At 68.6% G+C, this 15,720-nt stretch overlaps 2 protein-coding genes across 2 annotated transcripts; both read left to right on the top strand.

Annotated features, from left to right (window-relative positions):
• The first annotated feature begins 384 nt into the window (after nucleotides 1–384).
• LOC136006575 (protein lifeguard 1-like) lies at nucleotides 385–9,334 on the top strand. The gene is made up of 7 exons (XM_065664588.1): nucleotides 385–511; nucleotides 5,936–6,223; nucleotides 7,032–7,144; nucleotides 7,234–7,434; nucleotides 7,784–7,912; nucleotides 8,396–8,539; nucleotides 8,646–9,334. Exons 2-7 carry the CDS (start codon nucleotides 5,950–5,952, stop codon nucleotides 8,793–8,795), a joined length of 1,011 nt encoding a protein of 336 aa, XP_065520660.1. The 5' UTR covers nucleotides 385–511; nucleotides 5,936–5,949; the 3' UTR covers nucleotides 8,796–9,334.
• Nucleotides 9,335–11,234: 1,900 nt separating this feature from the next.
• On the top strand, nucleotides 11,235–14,540 carry LOC136006577 (speriolin-like; the record flags this gene model as incomplete). The annotated part of the gene is made up of 5 exons (XM_065664590.1): nucleotides 11,235–11,682; nucleotides 12,303–12,551; nucleotides 13,577–13,891; nucleotides 13,991–14,130; nucleotides 14,223–14,540. Coding segments are annotated over 5 exons (1,470 nt in total), but the record flags the coding sequence as incomplete, so codon positions are not given.
• Between the last annotated feature and the right edge of the window lie 1,180 nt (nucleotides 14,541–15,720).

Below are 15,720 nucleotides of genomic sequence, written 5' to 3'. Positions count from 1 at the left end.
GACAGGGGATAGGCAAGGACAGGCAGGGAGGGACAGGGACAGGCAGGGATGGACAAGGACAGGCAGGGATGGACAGGAACAGGCAGGGATGGACAAGGACAGGCAGGGATGGACAAAGACAGGTAGGGACAGACAACGATGGACAGGGACAGGCAGGGATGGGCAGGGACGGGCAGGGATAGGCAGGGATGGACAAGGACAGGCAGGGACGGGCAGGGATGGACAAGGACAGGCAGGGATGGGCAGGGATGGACAAGGACAGGCAGGGATGGGCAGGGACGGACAGGGACAGGCAGGGATGGACAAGGACAGGCAGGGATGGACAAGGACAGGCAGGGACAGGCAGGGACGGACCAGCACAAACACCGCCTCCCCCCTCCCGAGGCCGCGCTGCCGCCACACGGGGGCGCCCTCCCTGCAGGCCCCGCCCCTTCCTTAGCCCCGCCCTTCCCGCAGGCCCCGCCCCCGCCGTGCCCCGCCCCTCCCGCAGCGCCTCGGACCCGCACGGCCGGTGAGCGGGGAGCTGGCGGGGGGGGGGGGGGGGGGGAACGGGGGCTGCGGGGGGGGATGGGGGGGTGCGGGGGGGGGGTGCGGGGGGCCCGGGATCGCCCCCGAGCGCGGTTACAGCCCCCCCCCCCCCCGGTGCTGCCGCATTCCGCGGGGGGGGACCCCCGGGAGCGGGACCTGCGGGGGAGGCGGGCGAGGGCCGGGATTAGCGCCGGGATCTGGGCCGGGATTAGCGCCGCGATCGCGGCTGCTGCTGCCGTAAATAGGCCGCGCCGGGGCTTTACCGGGCAAAGCGGTTTATGGGGCTCCGGGGGAGCGGGGGGGGGCCCTGAGCCCCGCGCTGCGTGATCCCGGGCACGGCGCGGGGGAAGCGCCCCCTGCACCCGTGGGGCCTGCACCCACTGCACCCATGGGGCCTGCACCCACTGCATCCATGGGGCCTGAAACCCCTGCACCCGTGGGGCCTGCAGCCATGGGGCTTGTACCCCTTGCACCCATGGGGCCTGCACCCACTGCACCCATGGGGCCTGCACCCATTGCACCCTTGGGGCCTGCACCCACTGCACCCGTGGGGCCTGCACCCACTGCACCCGTGGGGCCTGAAACCCCTGCACCCATGGGGCCTGCACCCACTGCATCCATGGGGCCTGCACCCATGGGGCCTGCACCCACTGCATCCATGGGGCCTGCACCCATGGGGCCTGCACCCACTGCATCCATGGGGCCTGCACCCACTGCACCCGTGGGGCCTGAAACCCCTGCACCCATGGGGCCTGCACCCATGGGGCTTGTACCCCCTGCACCCGTGGGGCCTGCACCCGCTGCACCCATGGGGCCTGAAACCCCTGCATCCATGGGGCCTGCACCCATGGGGCTTGTACCCCCTGCACCCGTGGGGCTTGTACCCCTTGCACCCATGGGGCCTGCACCCACTGCACCCATGGGGCCTGCACCCAATGGTGCCTGAACCCCTGCACCCTTGGGGCCTGCACCCACTGCACCCATGGGACCTGCACCCACTGCACCCATGGGGCCTGCACCCACTGCACCCATGGGACCTGCACCCATGGGCAGCACCCCCACAGCCGGGCGCCCCCCCCGTGCTGCCGCTCCCTGTGCCCGCTGCGCTCACGGCAGCTCCCCCCCCCCCCCCATCCCCTCGCCCTCCCCGGGGGTTCTCCCCGTGCTGCCTTCACCCCCCCGGGCCGGTGCAGCCGCAGCCGCGGTGCCGCAGGGCCGCAGCCCCCCCCCCCCCCCCCCCCCGCGTCCCTCCCGGTGGCACGGGGCCGGTGTCACGCGGCGGCGGCAGCTGCCCCGGTTGCGCCTCGGCCAGCTCTTGGCAGCGGCTGCGGCGGCCCCGAGCCACCGGCGCTGCGGCACCGGCACCGCGGCAGGGGCGCTGCCTGCGCCCTGCCTGCGCCCTGCCTGCACCCGCTGCCTGCGCCCTGCCTGCGCCCTGCCTGCGCCCTGGCTGCACCCACTGCCTGCGCCCTGCGTGCGCCCTGCCTGCACCCGCTGCCTGCGCCCTGCCTGCACCCCCTGCCTGCGCCCTGCGTGCGCCCTGCCTGCACCCACTGCCTGCGCCCTGCCTGCACCCTGCCTGCGCCCTGCGTGCGCCCTGCCTGCACCCACTGCCTGTGCCCTGCCTGCACCCTGCCTGCGCCCTGCCTGTGCCCTGCCTGTACCCTGCCTGCACCCCCTGCCTGCGCCCTGCCTGCGCCCTGCCTGCAACCACTGCCTGTGCCCTGCCTGCGCCCGCTGCCTGCACCCGCTGCCTGCACCCACTGCCTGCACCCTGCCTGCACCCACTGCCTGTGCCCTGCCTGCGCCTTGCCTGCTCCCTGCCTGCGTGCTGCCTGCACCCGCTGCCTGCACCCCCTGCCTGCTCCCTGCCTGTGCCCTGCCTGCGCCCTGCCTGCACCCACTGCTTTCACCCTGCCTGCGCCCGCCTGCACCCCCTGCCTGCTCCCTGCCTGCACCCTGCCTGCTCCCTGCCTGCTCCCTGCCTGCGCCCGCTGCCCTCAGCTCCTGCCGCAGCCGCCGCTCGGTTCGGTAACGCCGGGGCTCGGACCCGCGGGCGCCCCCGGGGCTCCGGTGGCGAGGGGCGACGGCGGCAGCGGCCCCGCCGCGGCCGAGGCCTCCCCAGGCCGGAGCAAGCGCGCTCTGGTCGCCATGGCAACGGCCCTGCCGCCGGCAGCCATCTTGTGCGGGCCTGGGCAGCGCCGGGCCGGGCCCCCCCCCCCCCCCGGAACCGGGACCCCCCCGCGACCGGGCCCCGGAGCGAGAGGCGGGGGGGGCTGGGGGGGAGATGGCGGCGGGGGGGGTGACAGCCATAGGGGGTGACAGCCATGGGGGGTGACAGCAGCAGGGGGGGTGACAGCCATAGGGGGTGATAGCAGCGGGGGGGTGGCTGAGGCAGTGATGGTGCCAGGGGGTGATGGCAGCAGGGGTGCTGGTGGCCATTGGGTGCTGGTGGGCATTGGGTGCTGGAGGCCATTGGGTGCTGGTGGCCATGGGTGCTGGAGGCCATTGGGTGCTGGTGGCCATGGGTGCTGGAGGCCATTGGGTGCTGGTGGCCATGGGTGCTGTTGTCAGTGGGTGCTGTTGTCCATGGTGCTGGTGCCCATGGGTGTTGTTGTCAGTGGGTGCTGTTGTCCATGGTGCTGGTGCCCATGGGTGTTGTTGTCAGTGGGTGCTGTTGTCAATGGGTGCTGGTGCCCATGGGTGCTGTTGTCAGTGGGTTCTGTTGTCCATGGTGCTGGTGTCCATAGGTGCTGCTGTCCATGGGTGATGTGAATGGGTGTTGGTGTGCATGGGTGCTGTTGCCCATGGGCGCTCTTGCCAATGGATGCTGGTCCCTATGGGTGTTGTCAATGGGTGCTGTTGTCAATGGGTGCTGGTCCCTATGGGTGCTGGTCCCCATGGGTGCTGCTGCCCGTGGGTGCTGTTGTCAATGGGTGCTGGTCCCCATGGGTGTTGTCAATGGGTGCTGCTGTCCATGGGTGCTGTTACCAGTGGGCGCTGGTATCCATAGGTGCTGGTGTCCATGGATGCTGTTATCAGTGTGCGCTGTTATCAATGGGTGCTGGTGTCAATGGGTGCTGTTATCAGTGGGTGCTGATCCCCATGGGTGCTGTTACCAGTGGGCGCTGTTGCCATGGGCACTGTTACCAGTGGGTGCTGTTATCAATGGGTGCTGGTGTCAATAGGTGCTGATCCCCATGGGTGCTGTTATCAGTGGGTGCTGTTACCAGTGGGCGCTGTTATCAATGGGTGCTGGTGTCAATGGGTGCTATTACCAGTGGGTGCCGGTCCCCATGGGTGCTGTTACCAGTGGGTGCTGTTATCAATGGGTGCTGTTACCAGTGGGTGCTGATCCCCATGGGTGCTGTTACCAGTGGGCACTGCTGTCCACGGGTGTTATTATCAATGGGTGTTATTATCAATGGGTGCTGTTAACAGTGGGTGCTGTTACTAGTGGGTGCTGTTACCAGTGGGTGCTGTTACCAGTGGGTGCTGTTATCAATGGGTGCTAGTGTCAATGGGCGCTGTTATCAATGGGTGCTGTTACCAGTGGGTGCTGTTACCAGTGGGCCCTGTTATCAGTGGGTGCTGTTATCAATGGGCGCTGTTACTAGTGGGTGCTGTTACCAGTGGGTGCTGTTATCAATGGGTGCTGGTGTCAATGGGTGCAGTTACCAGTGGGTGCTGCTGTCCATGGGTGGTGATTCCCATGGGTGCTCTTACCAGTGGGTGCTGGTGCCCATGGGTGCTGTTATCAATGGGTGCTGGTGTCAATGGGTGCTGTTACCAGTGGGTGCTGCTGTCCATGGGTGCTGTTACCAGTGGGTGCTAGTGTCAATGAGTGCCGGTCCCCATGGGTGCTGTTACCAGTGGGTGCTGCTGTCCATGGGCGCTGTTATCAATGGGTGCTGGTATCAATGGGTGCTGGTGTCAATGGGTGCTGTTACCAGTGGGTGCTGCTGTCCATGGGTGCTGTTACCAGTGGGTGCTAGTGTCAATGAGTGCCGGTCCCCATGGGTGCTGTTACCAGTGGGTGCTGCTGTCCATGGGCGCTGTTATCAATGGGTGCTGGTCCCCATGGGCGTTGTTACCAGTGGGTGCTGTTATCAATGGGCGCTGTTACCAATGGGTGCCGGTCCCCATGGGCGCCGTTCCCAGCGGGTGCCGGTCCCCATGGGTGCTGTTACCAGTGGGTGCTGCTGTCAGTGGGTGCCGGTCCCCATGGGTGCTGCTGTCCATGGGTGCTGTTCTCAATGGGTGCCGGTCCCCATGGGTGCTGCTGTCCATGGGTGCTATTATCAATGGGCGCTGTTCTCAATGGGTGCTGGTGTCAATGGGTGCCGGTCCCCATGGGCGCTGTTCTCAATGGGCACTGTTCTCAATGGGTGCTGTTCTCAATGGGTGCTGTTCTCAATGGGTGCCGGTCCCCATGGGTGCTGCTGTCCATGGGTGCTATTATCAATGGGCGCTGTTCTCAATGGGTGCTGTTCTCAATGGGTGTCGTTTGTTCCCAATGGGTGCCGGTCCCCATGGGCGCTGTTCTCAATGGTTGCTGGTGTCAATGGGTGCTGTTCTCAATGGGCGCTGTTTGTTCCAATGGGTGCTGGTCCCCATGGGTGCTGGTGTCAATGGGTGCTGTTCTCAATGGGTGCTGTTGTCAATGGGTGCTGGTGTCAATGGGCACTGTTCTCAACGGGCGCTGTTTGTTCGCAATGGGTACCAGTCCCCACGGGCGCTGTTCTCAATGGGTGCTGTTGTCAATGGGTGCTGTTATCAATGGGTGCTGTTCTCAATGGGTGCCGGTCCCCACGGGCACTGTTCTCAATGGGTGCTGGTGTCAATGGGCGCTGTTCCCAATGGGTGCCGTTTGTCCCAATGGGTGCTGGTCCCCACGGGCACTGTTCTCAATGGGCGCTGTTCTCAATGGGTGCCGGTCCCCATGGGCGCTGTTCTCAATGGGTGCCGGTGTCAATGGGCGCTGTTCTCAATGGGTGCTGGTGTCAATGGGTGCTGTTCTCAATGGGTGCCAGTGTCAATGGGCGCTGTTCTCAATGGGTGCCGGTGTCAATGGGCGCTGTTCTCAATGGGTGCCGGTGTCAATGGGCGCTGTTGTCAATGGGCGCCGTTCTCAATGGGTGCCGGTGTCAATGGGTGCTGTTCTCAATGGGCGCTGTTCTCAATGGGCGCTGTTCTCAATGGGTGCCGGTGTCAATGGGCGCTGTTCTCAATGGGTGCTGGTGTCAATGGGTGCCGTTATCAATGGGTGCTGGTCCCCATGGGCGCTGTTCTCAATGGGTGCCGGTCCCCATGGGCGCTGTTCTCAATGGGTGCTGGTGTCAATGGGCGCTGTTCTCAATGGGCGCCGTTTGTCCCCACGGGCGCGCCCCGCCCCCTCTGCCCGCAGAGCGGATCCCGCCGATGTCCCACGAGAAGAGCTTCCTGGTGGGGGGGGAGGGGCTCCCGCCGCCCCCCGCGGGGCCCTTCCCGCCGGGGCCCTACCCCGCGCCGGGGCTGCCCTACGCCGCGCCGGCCGCGCCCTACCCGGCGCCCCCCGGGCCCTACCCCGCCGGGCCCTACCCCGCCGGGCCCTACCCCACCGGGCCCTACCCGCCGCCGGGGCCGTACCCGCAGGGCCCCTACGCGCAGCCGCCGTACGCGCAGCCGCAGCCCATGGTGCCCGGCGACCAGGACTGTGAGTACCGGGGATGGGGGGGGGGGGATGGGGGGGAGGGGATGGGGGGGGGGGGGGGGGATGGGATGGGGGGGGGGATGGGGGGGGATGGTCCTGCCCCGGGCCCCCCCCCCGGGCCCCCCCCCCGGGCCCCCCCCCCGCCCCGGTGAGCCCAGCCCCGGGGGTGGGGAGTGAGGATGCCCGGCCCTGGGGGCACAGAGCTCAAACCCCCCCCCCCCCCCCCCATGCCCTGGGCCCCCCCCTTGGGTCCAGACCCCAGCGTCTCCCCCCTGGGACCCCCTCACCAGGGACGGGGACCCCTTCCCAGCTCCCGGGACCCCCCCACTCCTGGGGTCCCCCCAGCCCCTGCGTCCCCTTCTGGTCCCTGGGGCCCCCCTGGGTACCCCCGGGCCCCCCACAGACCCCTGTGTGCCCCCCAACCCCTGCATCCCCCCCCAGCCCCTGCATCCCCTTCTGGTCCCTGGGTACCCCCCAGCCCCCCCACAGACCCCTGTGTGCCCCCCAAGCCCCTGCATCCCCCCCCAGCCCCTGCATCCCCTTCTGGTCCCTGCGTCCCCCCCGGGCCCCCTACAGACCCCTGTGTGCCCCCCAAGCCCCTGCATCCCCCCCCAGCCCCTGGGTCGCTCCCAAGTCCCTGCCCCCCCCAGCCCATCTCTGCTCTCCCCTCCGCGCCTGCAGCCCCAACCGGGCCCCCCCCCCCGGGGCCCATGGAGACCCAGAGCCCTGCTCATCAGAGCGGGTGAGCGGGCAGGGGGGGCAGGGGCAATGAGGGCCCCCCCTGGCACCCCTGCCCCCCTCCTCCCCGCAGCCCCCCTGCACAGCACCTACCACGAGGATGGGCCCCCCTCCTACTATGACAACCAGGACTTCCCCTCGGTGCACTGGGACGACAAGAGCGTGCGCCAGGCCTTCATCCGCAAGGTAAGAGCTGCCCCGTCCGTGGGGGCCGCGGTCGGGGGGGGGGGGGGGGGGGGCCGGTGCCACGCTGTCACCCTGTGTCCCCCCCCAAGGTGTTCCTGGTGCTCACGGTGCAGCTCAGCGTCACCTTCGCCTTCGTGGCCGCCTTCACCTTCTTCAAAGGGGTGAAGGGCTTCGTGCAGCGCAACGTGTGGACCTACTACGTGTCCTACGCCGTGTTCTTCATCTCCCTCATCGTGCTGAGCTGCTGCGGGGACTTCCGCCGCAAGCACCCCTGGAACCTGGTGGCCCTGGTGGGTGCAGGGGGCACGGGGGGCACGGGGGGGTGGGTTTGGGGCGCGGGGGAGGCGGATGTGCCCACGGCCGCCGTGGGGGGGTCCGCGTGCCCGCCCGCGCAGTCCCTGCTGACGCTCTGGTGGGGCAGGCGTGGGGTACAGCCGGGCCCATGTGGGGCACAGGGGGTGCTTTTGGGGTGCCCTGCCCATGATGCAGTGTCCCCCTGTGCTCCCCCACTCCGTCCTGACCCTCAGCCTGTCCTACGCGGTGGGGTCGGGTTTGGGGTGCAGTGGGGCAGGTTTGGGGCACAAGGGGTGGTTTTGGGGTGCCCTGCCCGTGACGCAGTGTCCCCCTGTGCTCCCCCAGTCCGTCCTGACCCTCAGCCTGTCCTACATGGTGGGCATGATCGCCAGCTTCTACAACACCGACGCTGTCATCATGGCCGTGGGCATCACCGTCGTCGTCTGCTTCACCGTCGTCATCTTCTCCCTGCAGGTTTGCTGGGGGTCACCCCACAACCCCCGAGGGGGGATCTGCAGTGGGGGTAGGACCCCCCAGTGTTACCCCCAGCTTCCTGCTGGGAGCTCTGAACTGGGCGCATGAACCCCCCCCCCCCAGGCCCTGGTGGGGGCTCTCAATGGGGTGTACAACCCCCCCCCCCCCCCAACTTCCTACTGGGGCTGGGGGCTCCAAACTGGACATAGACCCCCCCCAGTTCCCTGCTGGGGGGGTTCCAACCTGGATATAGGACTCTCCTTGTCCCTGCTGGGGGCTCTGAATGGGGCATAGGACCCCCACTTGCTCCCTAACGGCTCAGGGTGCTGTGAACTGGGTGTAGGGCCCCCCTTGTCCCTGCTGCGGGGTTCCAAGCTGGGTGTACACCCCCCCAGTCATCCCTCCCGGTCCCTGCTGGGGCTGGGGGCCTCCAAACTGGGCCTCGCCCCCCATCTCTCTGTGTGTTTCCCCCCCCCCCCCCAGACCAAGTACGACTTCACCTCGTGCCGGGGCGTCCTCATCATCTGCCTGGTGGTGCTGATCCTCTTCTCCATCCTGCTCATCTTCATCCGGAACCGCATCATGGACATCATCTACGCCTCGCTGGGCGCCCTGCTCTTCACCTGCGTGAGTCTGCCCCCCCCTTATCCCCCCCCCCCGCACCCCACATCCGCAGCGCCGCAGGGGCTCAACCTGCCCCTGGCTGCCCCTCACCGCGCGCCCCACACCGCAGTTCCTGGCTGTGGACACGCAGCTGATCCTGGGGAACAAGCAGCTGGCGCTCAGCCCCGAGGAGTACGTGTTCGCCGCGCTCAACCTCTACACAGACATCATCAACATCTTCCTCTACATCCTCGCCATCATCGGCAGGGCCAAGGAGTAACGTGACCCCCCCCGAACCGCGGCACCCCCCCCGTCACCCCTCCTCGTCACCCCCCCCCCATCACCGGTGTCACTCAGTGTCCCCAGTGTCCCTTAAAGCGTTTCTTTCCCCCCACAGCGGCGGGGGGGGCTGGGGAACACGGGGGGGTCCCCAAGCTGACATCACCCCCCCCCAGCACCCCCCGCCCACCCCCCCAGCTGTGAATCGGCCTCCTCCCCCCCCCCACCTTACTGCGTTCAATGTGGACTGGAAGCACTTTGCCCCCCGCCAGCAGTGGAGCTCGGCCCCTCCGTCCTGCCCCCGTCGGCTGCCCCCTGCCCATCCCTGCCTGTCCCTGCCTGTCCCTGCCTGTCCCTGCCCTCACCTCCCCGCACCGCGCAGGCAGGGGCAGTGCTGGCAGCCCCCAGGCTGAAGGCAGAGCTGAGGCACCCTGAGAGCGTCCCTGCAGGGGCTCAGCTCTGTCCCTGCCCGGTGGGGGGGTCCCAGCCCTTGCCCCCCCGTGCGGCTCCTGCTGTCAATAATAAACCCCCGTTAGTTCATCTCTGCCGTCTCTGGTTCTGCTTCTCCCGGCCCGGCCGAACCGGGGCTGCGGCTGCCGGCAGGGCCCCCACTGCGCGCGGCACCCCCAGTGGTGGGGCAGCCCCTCCCCCGTCCTCTCCTACCGGCGCCAGCACCGCACGGGGTCAGTTATGGTCGCACCGACACCAACGCCGGGCTCAGCCGCAACCGGGGCTTTATTCAAGAGCAGGCCCCGCACCGGGCTCCATCGCGGGCCCCGGCCTTGCCGCGCCGGCTCTGTGCCGCCGGCGGCACAGGTGGGTCCTGGTGCGCCCGGAGCTCGAAGCTCCTGGCGATGACCTGCACCATGTTGGCGGCACCGGCGACACGCGGCTGCCGACAGCAGCTCCCTGGCACCAGCGCCTCCCGCTCCTGCTGCCTCCAGCCTATGTCCCATGGGGGGCTCTTCGGGGCCAGGGCGCAGCCGCAGCCCGGCCCCGGCTCTGCTTCTCCATCGCGGCACTGCGGGGACACGGCGAGACCCTGCGGGGCGAGAGGTGCAGTGGTGGTGGTGCCGTGGCGGTGCTCCGTGCCATACGGCAATGCTCCGTTGTGGCGCTGTGCCATATGGCAATGCTCCGTGCCATACGGCAATGCTCCATTGTGGCGCTGTGCCATATGGCAATGCTCCGTCGTGGCTCTGTGCCATATGGCAATGCTCCGTGCCATACGGCAATGCTCCATTGTGGCGCTGTGCCATATGGCAATGCTCCATTGTGGCGCTGTGCCATATGGCAATGCTCCGTGCCATACGGCAATGCTCCGTTGTGGTGCCGTGCCATATGGCAATGCTCCGTCGTGGCGCTGTGCCATATGGCAATGCTCCGTGCCATACGGCAATGCTCCGTGCCATGCAGCAAGGCTCCCTGCCCCCTGGCAAGGCTCCGTGCCAGCCCAGCACACCAATCCTTACCTCCTGGCTGCAGGGCTGCCGACTGAGCTCCGGTTCCCCATGGGGCTCCCTGCCCGCTCTGGCCGCCGCCCGGGTGCCGCACCAGCACTGCCGCGGTTCATGGCTGACGATGGCACCAATGCCAGGTGCCAGCTGCACGTCCCGGGCGCAGCTGCGGTGCTGGCGGCACTGCCGGGAGCAGGAGGTTTCGCTGCGGGTTGGTGCCGCGGGGCCGGGCTCGGGCCCACGCTGGTGCCCGACGCCCGGCACCGGCTCCACGTGGGCGCAGCAGCCGTGGGCCGCGTGCCAGGCGGGCTCACAGCGGAGGTGGCCGTAGGGCTGGGCCTGGCACGGGCATTGCCCGGGGCACACGGGAGCCTCCACCGGCGCCCATGCCGGCTCCTGAAAGCTCTCCATGGCACGCCGGAAGCCCTGGTTGTGCCGGCGCAGCCGCTCCAGTGACGGGGAAGCGGTGAGGCTGGCACAGCACCGCTCCTTGGGGCTGCCATAATCCTGCTCTGGCTGCGGGGCCGGCAGGCGCCGGCTCAGCAGCTCCTCCAGCAGCTCGGCCGCCAGGCCCGTGGCGATGAAGGAGCGGCGGTCGATGGCGGTGCTGGTGCTGGCGCTGACCCGGCACAAGGCCAGGGCGGTGCTGAGGGCCTCCTCCTCGCCGGGGCACCGCGTGGCCGGGGGGCTCCCGGTGCTGGGGGTCAAGTCGGCGGCCGAGGACGCGGCGCTGCCGAGGCTCTCGGTGGAGCACGCGGGCGCACCGGGCCACGCGCGGGGCCATGGGGCCGGCTGAGCGAGCCCGGCGCAGCCCTCGTGGGGGTCCCAGCACCCGGAAGGGCTGGGCCAGGCTCCCCATAGGGGTCCCTGGGGCGGCAGCGCCGCGGTGACCCAGCACGAGCCACAGCACGGCCCCAGCTGGGCTCCTGCGGGCACAGAACAATGGGGATGGGGACAGGGCCCCGCCATGGGGCACCCGTGGCGGTGGCACCCCCAGCAGGGAGCCGGTTGCTGCCCCCCCAGCACCACCGTACCCTCCTCGTGCCGGTCGAGCGGGTGCCTCCCGGAGCGCAGCACCATGGCGGTGCCGGGCACCGCGGCTGCGCCGTGCGATGGGGGCAACGTCCCTTTGTGACGTCCCCATGGAACCGGGGTTCCGGCACCCCCCGGTTCCACGGGGGTGCGGGGCCGTCACTGGCACCGCCACCGGGCAGCCCATGGAGCCGGTGCCGCGCGCGGGGCTCACGGTCCTGGCCTGCTACGACCGCCTGCGCCGCGAGATCCAGGCGCTGCTGGCGGAGAATGAGGAGCTGGCGCGAGCTGTGGGGCGGCTGCAGGACCAGCGGCAGCTCTGGCAATGCCAGCGGGGTGTGCCCGGCTCCGCGCCACCGCTCAGGACCAACGCCGGCTACTTCCCCTTCCCTGGCACAGGTTGGTGGCGGTGGTGGCAGAGGGGTTGTGGTGGTGGCACAGGGGTTATGGCGGTGGTGGCACAGGGGTTGTGGTGGTGGCACAGGGGTTATGGCAGTGGTGGCAGAGGGTTGTGGTGGTGGCACAGGGGTTGCACTGGTGGCACAGGGGTTATGGCGGTGGCGGCAGAGGGTTGTGATGGTGGCAGAGGGCACCCCCTGGCAGTGACAGTGGCACAGGGGTTGTGGTGGTGACGGCAGAGGGTTGTGGTGGTGGCACAGGGGTTGTGGTGGTGATGGCAGAGGGTTGTGGTGGTGGCACAGGGGTTGTGGTGGTGGCGCAGGGGTTGTGGTGGTGGCACAGGGGTTGTGGTGGTGGCAGAGGGTTGCAGTGGTGGCACAGGGGTTGTGGTGGTGGCAGAGGGTTGTGGTGGTGGCACAGGGGTTGTGGTGGTGGCACAGGGGTTGTGGTGGTGATGGCAGAGGGTTGTGGTGGTGGCACAGGGGTTGTGGTGGTGGCAGAGGGTTGTGGTGGTGGCACAGGGGTTGTGGTGGCGGCAGAGGGTTGCAGTGGTGGCACAGGGGTTGTGGTGGTGGCAGAGGGTTGTGGTGGTGGCACATCCACTGACGGCAGCACTGCAGCGAGCGGCGCGCCGGAGCTGGCACCGCTGCAGCAGAGCTCCCCGTGGGACATCATCCAGCAGTCGCAGGATGGGCCCTGGGCCCCGCTGCCGCTGGGGTCGACGGTCACCGACAGCAGCGCCGGCATCAGCGGCAGTGCTGGCATCAGCAGCGGCATCGCCGACATCAGCAGCGGCATTGCCGACATCAGCAGTGGCCTGCACAGCAACTTGAGCAGCGGCATGATATTCGCTGATGGCAGGATGAGATGTATATGGAGGGGGCTTTCCATCCCATCCCATCTCCACTCTAACCCCATCCCATCCCAACCCCAACCCATCCCTATCTCATCCCATCCCCATCCATCCTAACCCTATCCCATCTCCGTGTCACCATCCCCATCCCATCCTAACCCCATTCTTATCCCCATCCCAACCCAATCCCCATCCCAATCCCATCCCGTCCCTATCCCATCCCAACCAATCTCCATCCCCATTCCATCCCCATCCATCCCAACCCTATCCCATCTCCGTGCCACCATCCCCATCCCATCCTAACCCCATCCTCACCCCCATCCCAACCCAATCCCCATCCTAATCCCATCCCAACCCCATCCCATCCCATCCCCATCCATCCCAACCAATCTCCATCCCCATTCCATCCCCATCCATCCTAACCCTATCCCATCTCCGAGCCACCATCCCCATGCCATCCTAACCCCATCCTCACCCCCATCCCAACCCAATCCCCATCCTAATCCCATCCCAACCCCATCCCATCCCTATCCTATCCCATCCCATCCCCATCCATCCCAACCAATCTCCATCCCCATCCATTCTAACCATATCCCATGTCTGTGCCACCATCCCCATCCCATCCTAACCCCATCCACACCCCCATCCCAACCCAATCCCATCCTAACCCCATCCTCACCCCCATCCCAACCCAATCCCCACCCTAATCCCATCCCAACCCAATCCCCATCCTAATCCCATCCCAACCCCATCCCATCCCTATCCTATCCCATCCCATCCCCATCCATCCCAACCAAACTCCACCCCCATTCCATCCCCATCCATCCTAACCCTATCCCATCTCTGTGCCACCATCCCCATCCCATCCTAACCCCATCCTCACCCCCATCCCAACCCAATCCCATCCTAACCCCATCCCATCCCCATGCCTTCCCCATCCATTCCCACCCCATCCCCATCCCCTTCCCCAGCCCCACCCCACCCCCTGGCTCGATGGTGCCGGTGCAGCCCCCCCCCCCCAAGTCTTCTCCTCCTCGGCAGCGCTCCCGGTGCCCGTGCCCGGCCCCCCCGGCTCCGGCAGCCTCCGCCTCTCGTGTCCCCTGAGCCGCTTCAGCGCCGCCGGCAGCCCCGGCTCCCGGCGCCCGGCCGCGGCTCTGCGGGGCTCCTCGGCGCTGGAGCTGAGCAGCGGCAGCATGAGGCTGTCGGACCTGCGGCCGCCGGCGCCCGGGCCCCCCCGGGCCCCCGTCCCACCGCCGGCGGCCCCGGCCTCGCCACCGCCGGCACCGCAAGCGCCGGGGATGGAGCTGCCGGGCTCGGCGGCGGGGCAGGGCTGGCAGCCGAGCTGGGGATCCCCAGGTGAGCCGGGGCCGGGGGGGGGGGTCCCGACGGGGAGCTCCGGTCCGCGGTGCCGCTGCCCATGTGCGGGGCTGACTCCCTCCGCCGGGGGCCCCGCAGGGAGCCGGCACCGGCCCTGGGAGGCGCTGGTGGGCGAGATCGCCTTCCAGCTCGACCGCCGCATCCTCGCCAGCGTCTTCCCCGACCGGGCGCGGCTCTACGGCTTCACCGTCGCCAACATCCCCGAGAAGATCCTGACGGTACGAACCGTGCGGACCGGACCCCCCCCCCCCCCCACACACACACCCCCCCCCCGGCCCCGCGGCCCTGACCCGGCGCTCTCCGCCCGCAGACGGCGCTGAGCGCACCCCCGGGCAGCTTCGACGAGCGCTGCTGCCTCGCTGCCGTGCGGCGCTACCTGGGCGTGATGGGGCGGCTGCAGGCGCTGGGCTACAGCCCCTCGGTGCACCCCGCGTTCGCCGAGGCGCTGGTGAACGCCTTCGGCATCCTGCAGGGGCCCGACTGCCCCGACGGGGCGCCCAGCCCGGCCTTCCTGCGCCGCGTCCTGGCCGAGACGGTGCCGGGCCCGGCGCTGCGGGACGCCACGGTGCTGCTGGAGAGCCTGGAGGCGCTGGCGCGGGACGACGGGCACCCGCTGTTCTTCTGGTGAGCGCGGGCAGCGCCGCCGGCACCGGGCAGCGGCTGCGGGCAATAAACGGGCAGCAAAGCGCCAAGGGCGCGTGCGGCGGCGCTGGGCGCAGGCAGGGTTGCGGGCAGCGGCGCTGGGTGCAGGCAGGGTTAAGGGCAGCGGCGCTGGGTGCAGGCAGGGTTAAGGGCAGCGGTGCTGGGTGCAGGCAGGGTTGCAGGCAGCGGCACTGGGTGCAGGCAGGATTATGGGCAGCGGCGCTGGGTGCAGGCAGGGTTGCAGGCAGCAGCACTGGGTGCAGGCAGGGTTGCAGGCAGCAGCACTGGGTGCAGGCAGGGTTGCAGGCAGCGGTGCTGGGTGCAGGCAGGGTTGCAGGCAGTGGCACTGAGTGCAGGCAGGGTTGCAGGCAGCAGCACTGGGTGCAGGCAGGGTTGCAGGCAGCGGTGCTGGGTGCAGGCAGGGTTGCAGGCAGCGGCGCTGGGTGCAGGCAGGGTTACGGGCAGCGGTGCTGAGTGCAGGCAGGGTTGCGGGCAGCAGCACTGGGTGCAGGCAGGGTTAGGGGCAGCGGTACTGGGTGCAGGCAGGGTTATAGGCAGCGGTGCTGGGTGCAGGCAGGATTACAGACAGCGGCACTGGGTGCAGGCAGGGTTATGGACAGCGGCACTGGATGCAGGCAGGATTACAGGCAGCAGTGCTGAGTGCAGGCAGGGTTGCAGGCAGCGGCGCTGGGTGCAGGCAGGGTTACGGGCAGCGGTGCTGGGTGCAAGCAGGGTTACAGGCAGCACCACCGGGTTCAGGCAAGGGTACATACGGCAGCACTGGGTGCAGGCAGGGTTACGGGCATCAGCACTCGGTGCAGGCAGGGGTACAGACAGCAACACTGAGTGCAGGCAGGATTACGGGCAGCGGTGCTGGGTGCAGGCAGGGTTGCAGGCAGCGGTGCTGGGTGCAGGCAGGGTTACGGGCAGCAGCACTGGGTGCAGGCAGGGTTGCAGGCAGCGGTGCTGGGTGCAGGCAGGGTTACGGGCAGCAGCACTGGGTGCAGGCAGGGTTGCAGGCAGCGGCACTGGGTGCAGGCAGGGTTGCAGGCAGCAGCACTGGGTGCAGGCAGGGTTGCAGGCAGCAGCGCTGGGTGCAGGCAGGGTTGCAGGCAGCAGCACTGGGTGCAGGCAGGGTTACAGGCAGCAGCGCTGGGTGCAGGCAG

This window comes from Lathamus discolor, unplaced genomic scaffold (genome assembly GCF_037157495.1).
Source record: "Lathamus discolor isolate bLatDis1 unplaced genomic scaffold, bLatDis1.hap1 Scaffold_304, whole genome shotgun sequence".
NCBI classification, from domain to species: domain Eukaryota; kingdom Metazoa; phylum Chordata; class Aves; order Psittaciformes; family Psittacidae; genus Lathamus; species Lathamus discolor.
Note: the sequence above shows the minus strand (reverse complement) of the source record. Positions and strands in the feature narration are given on the sequence as shown.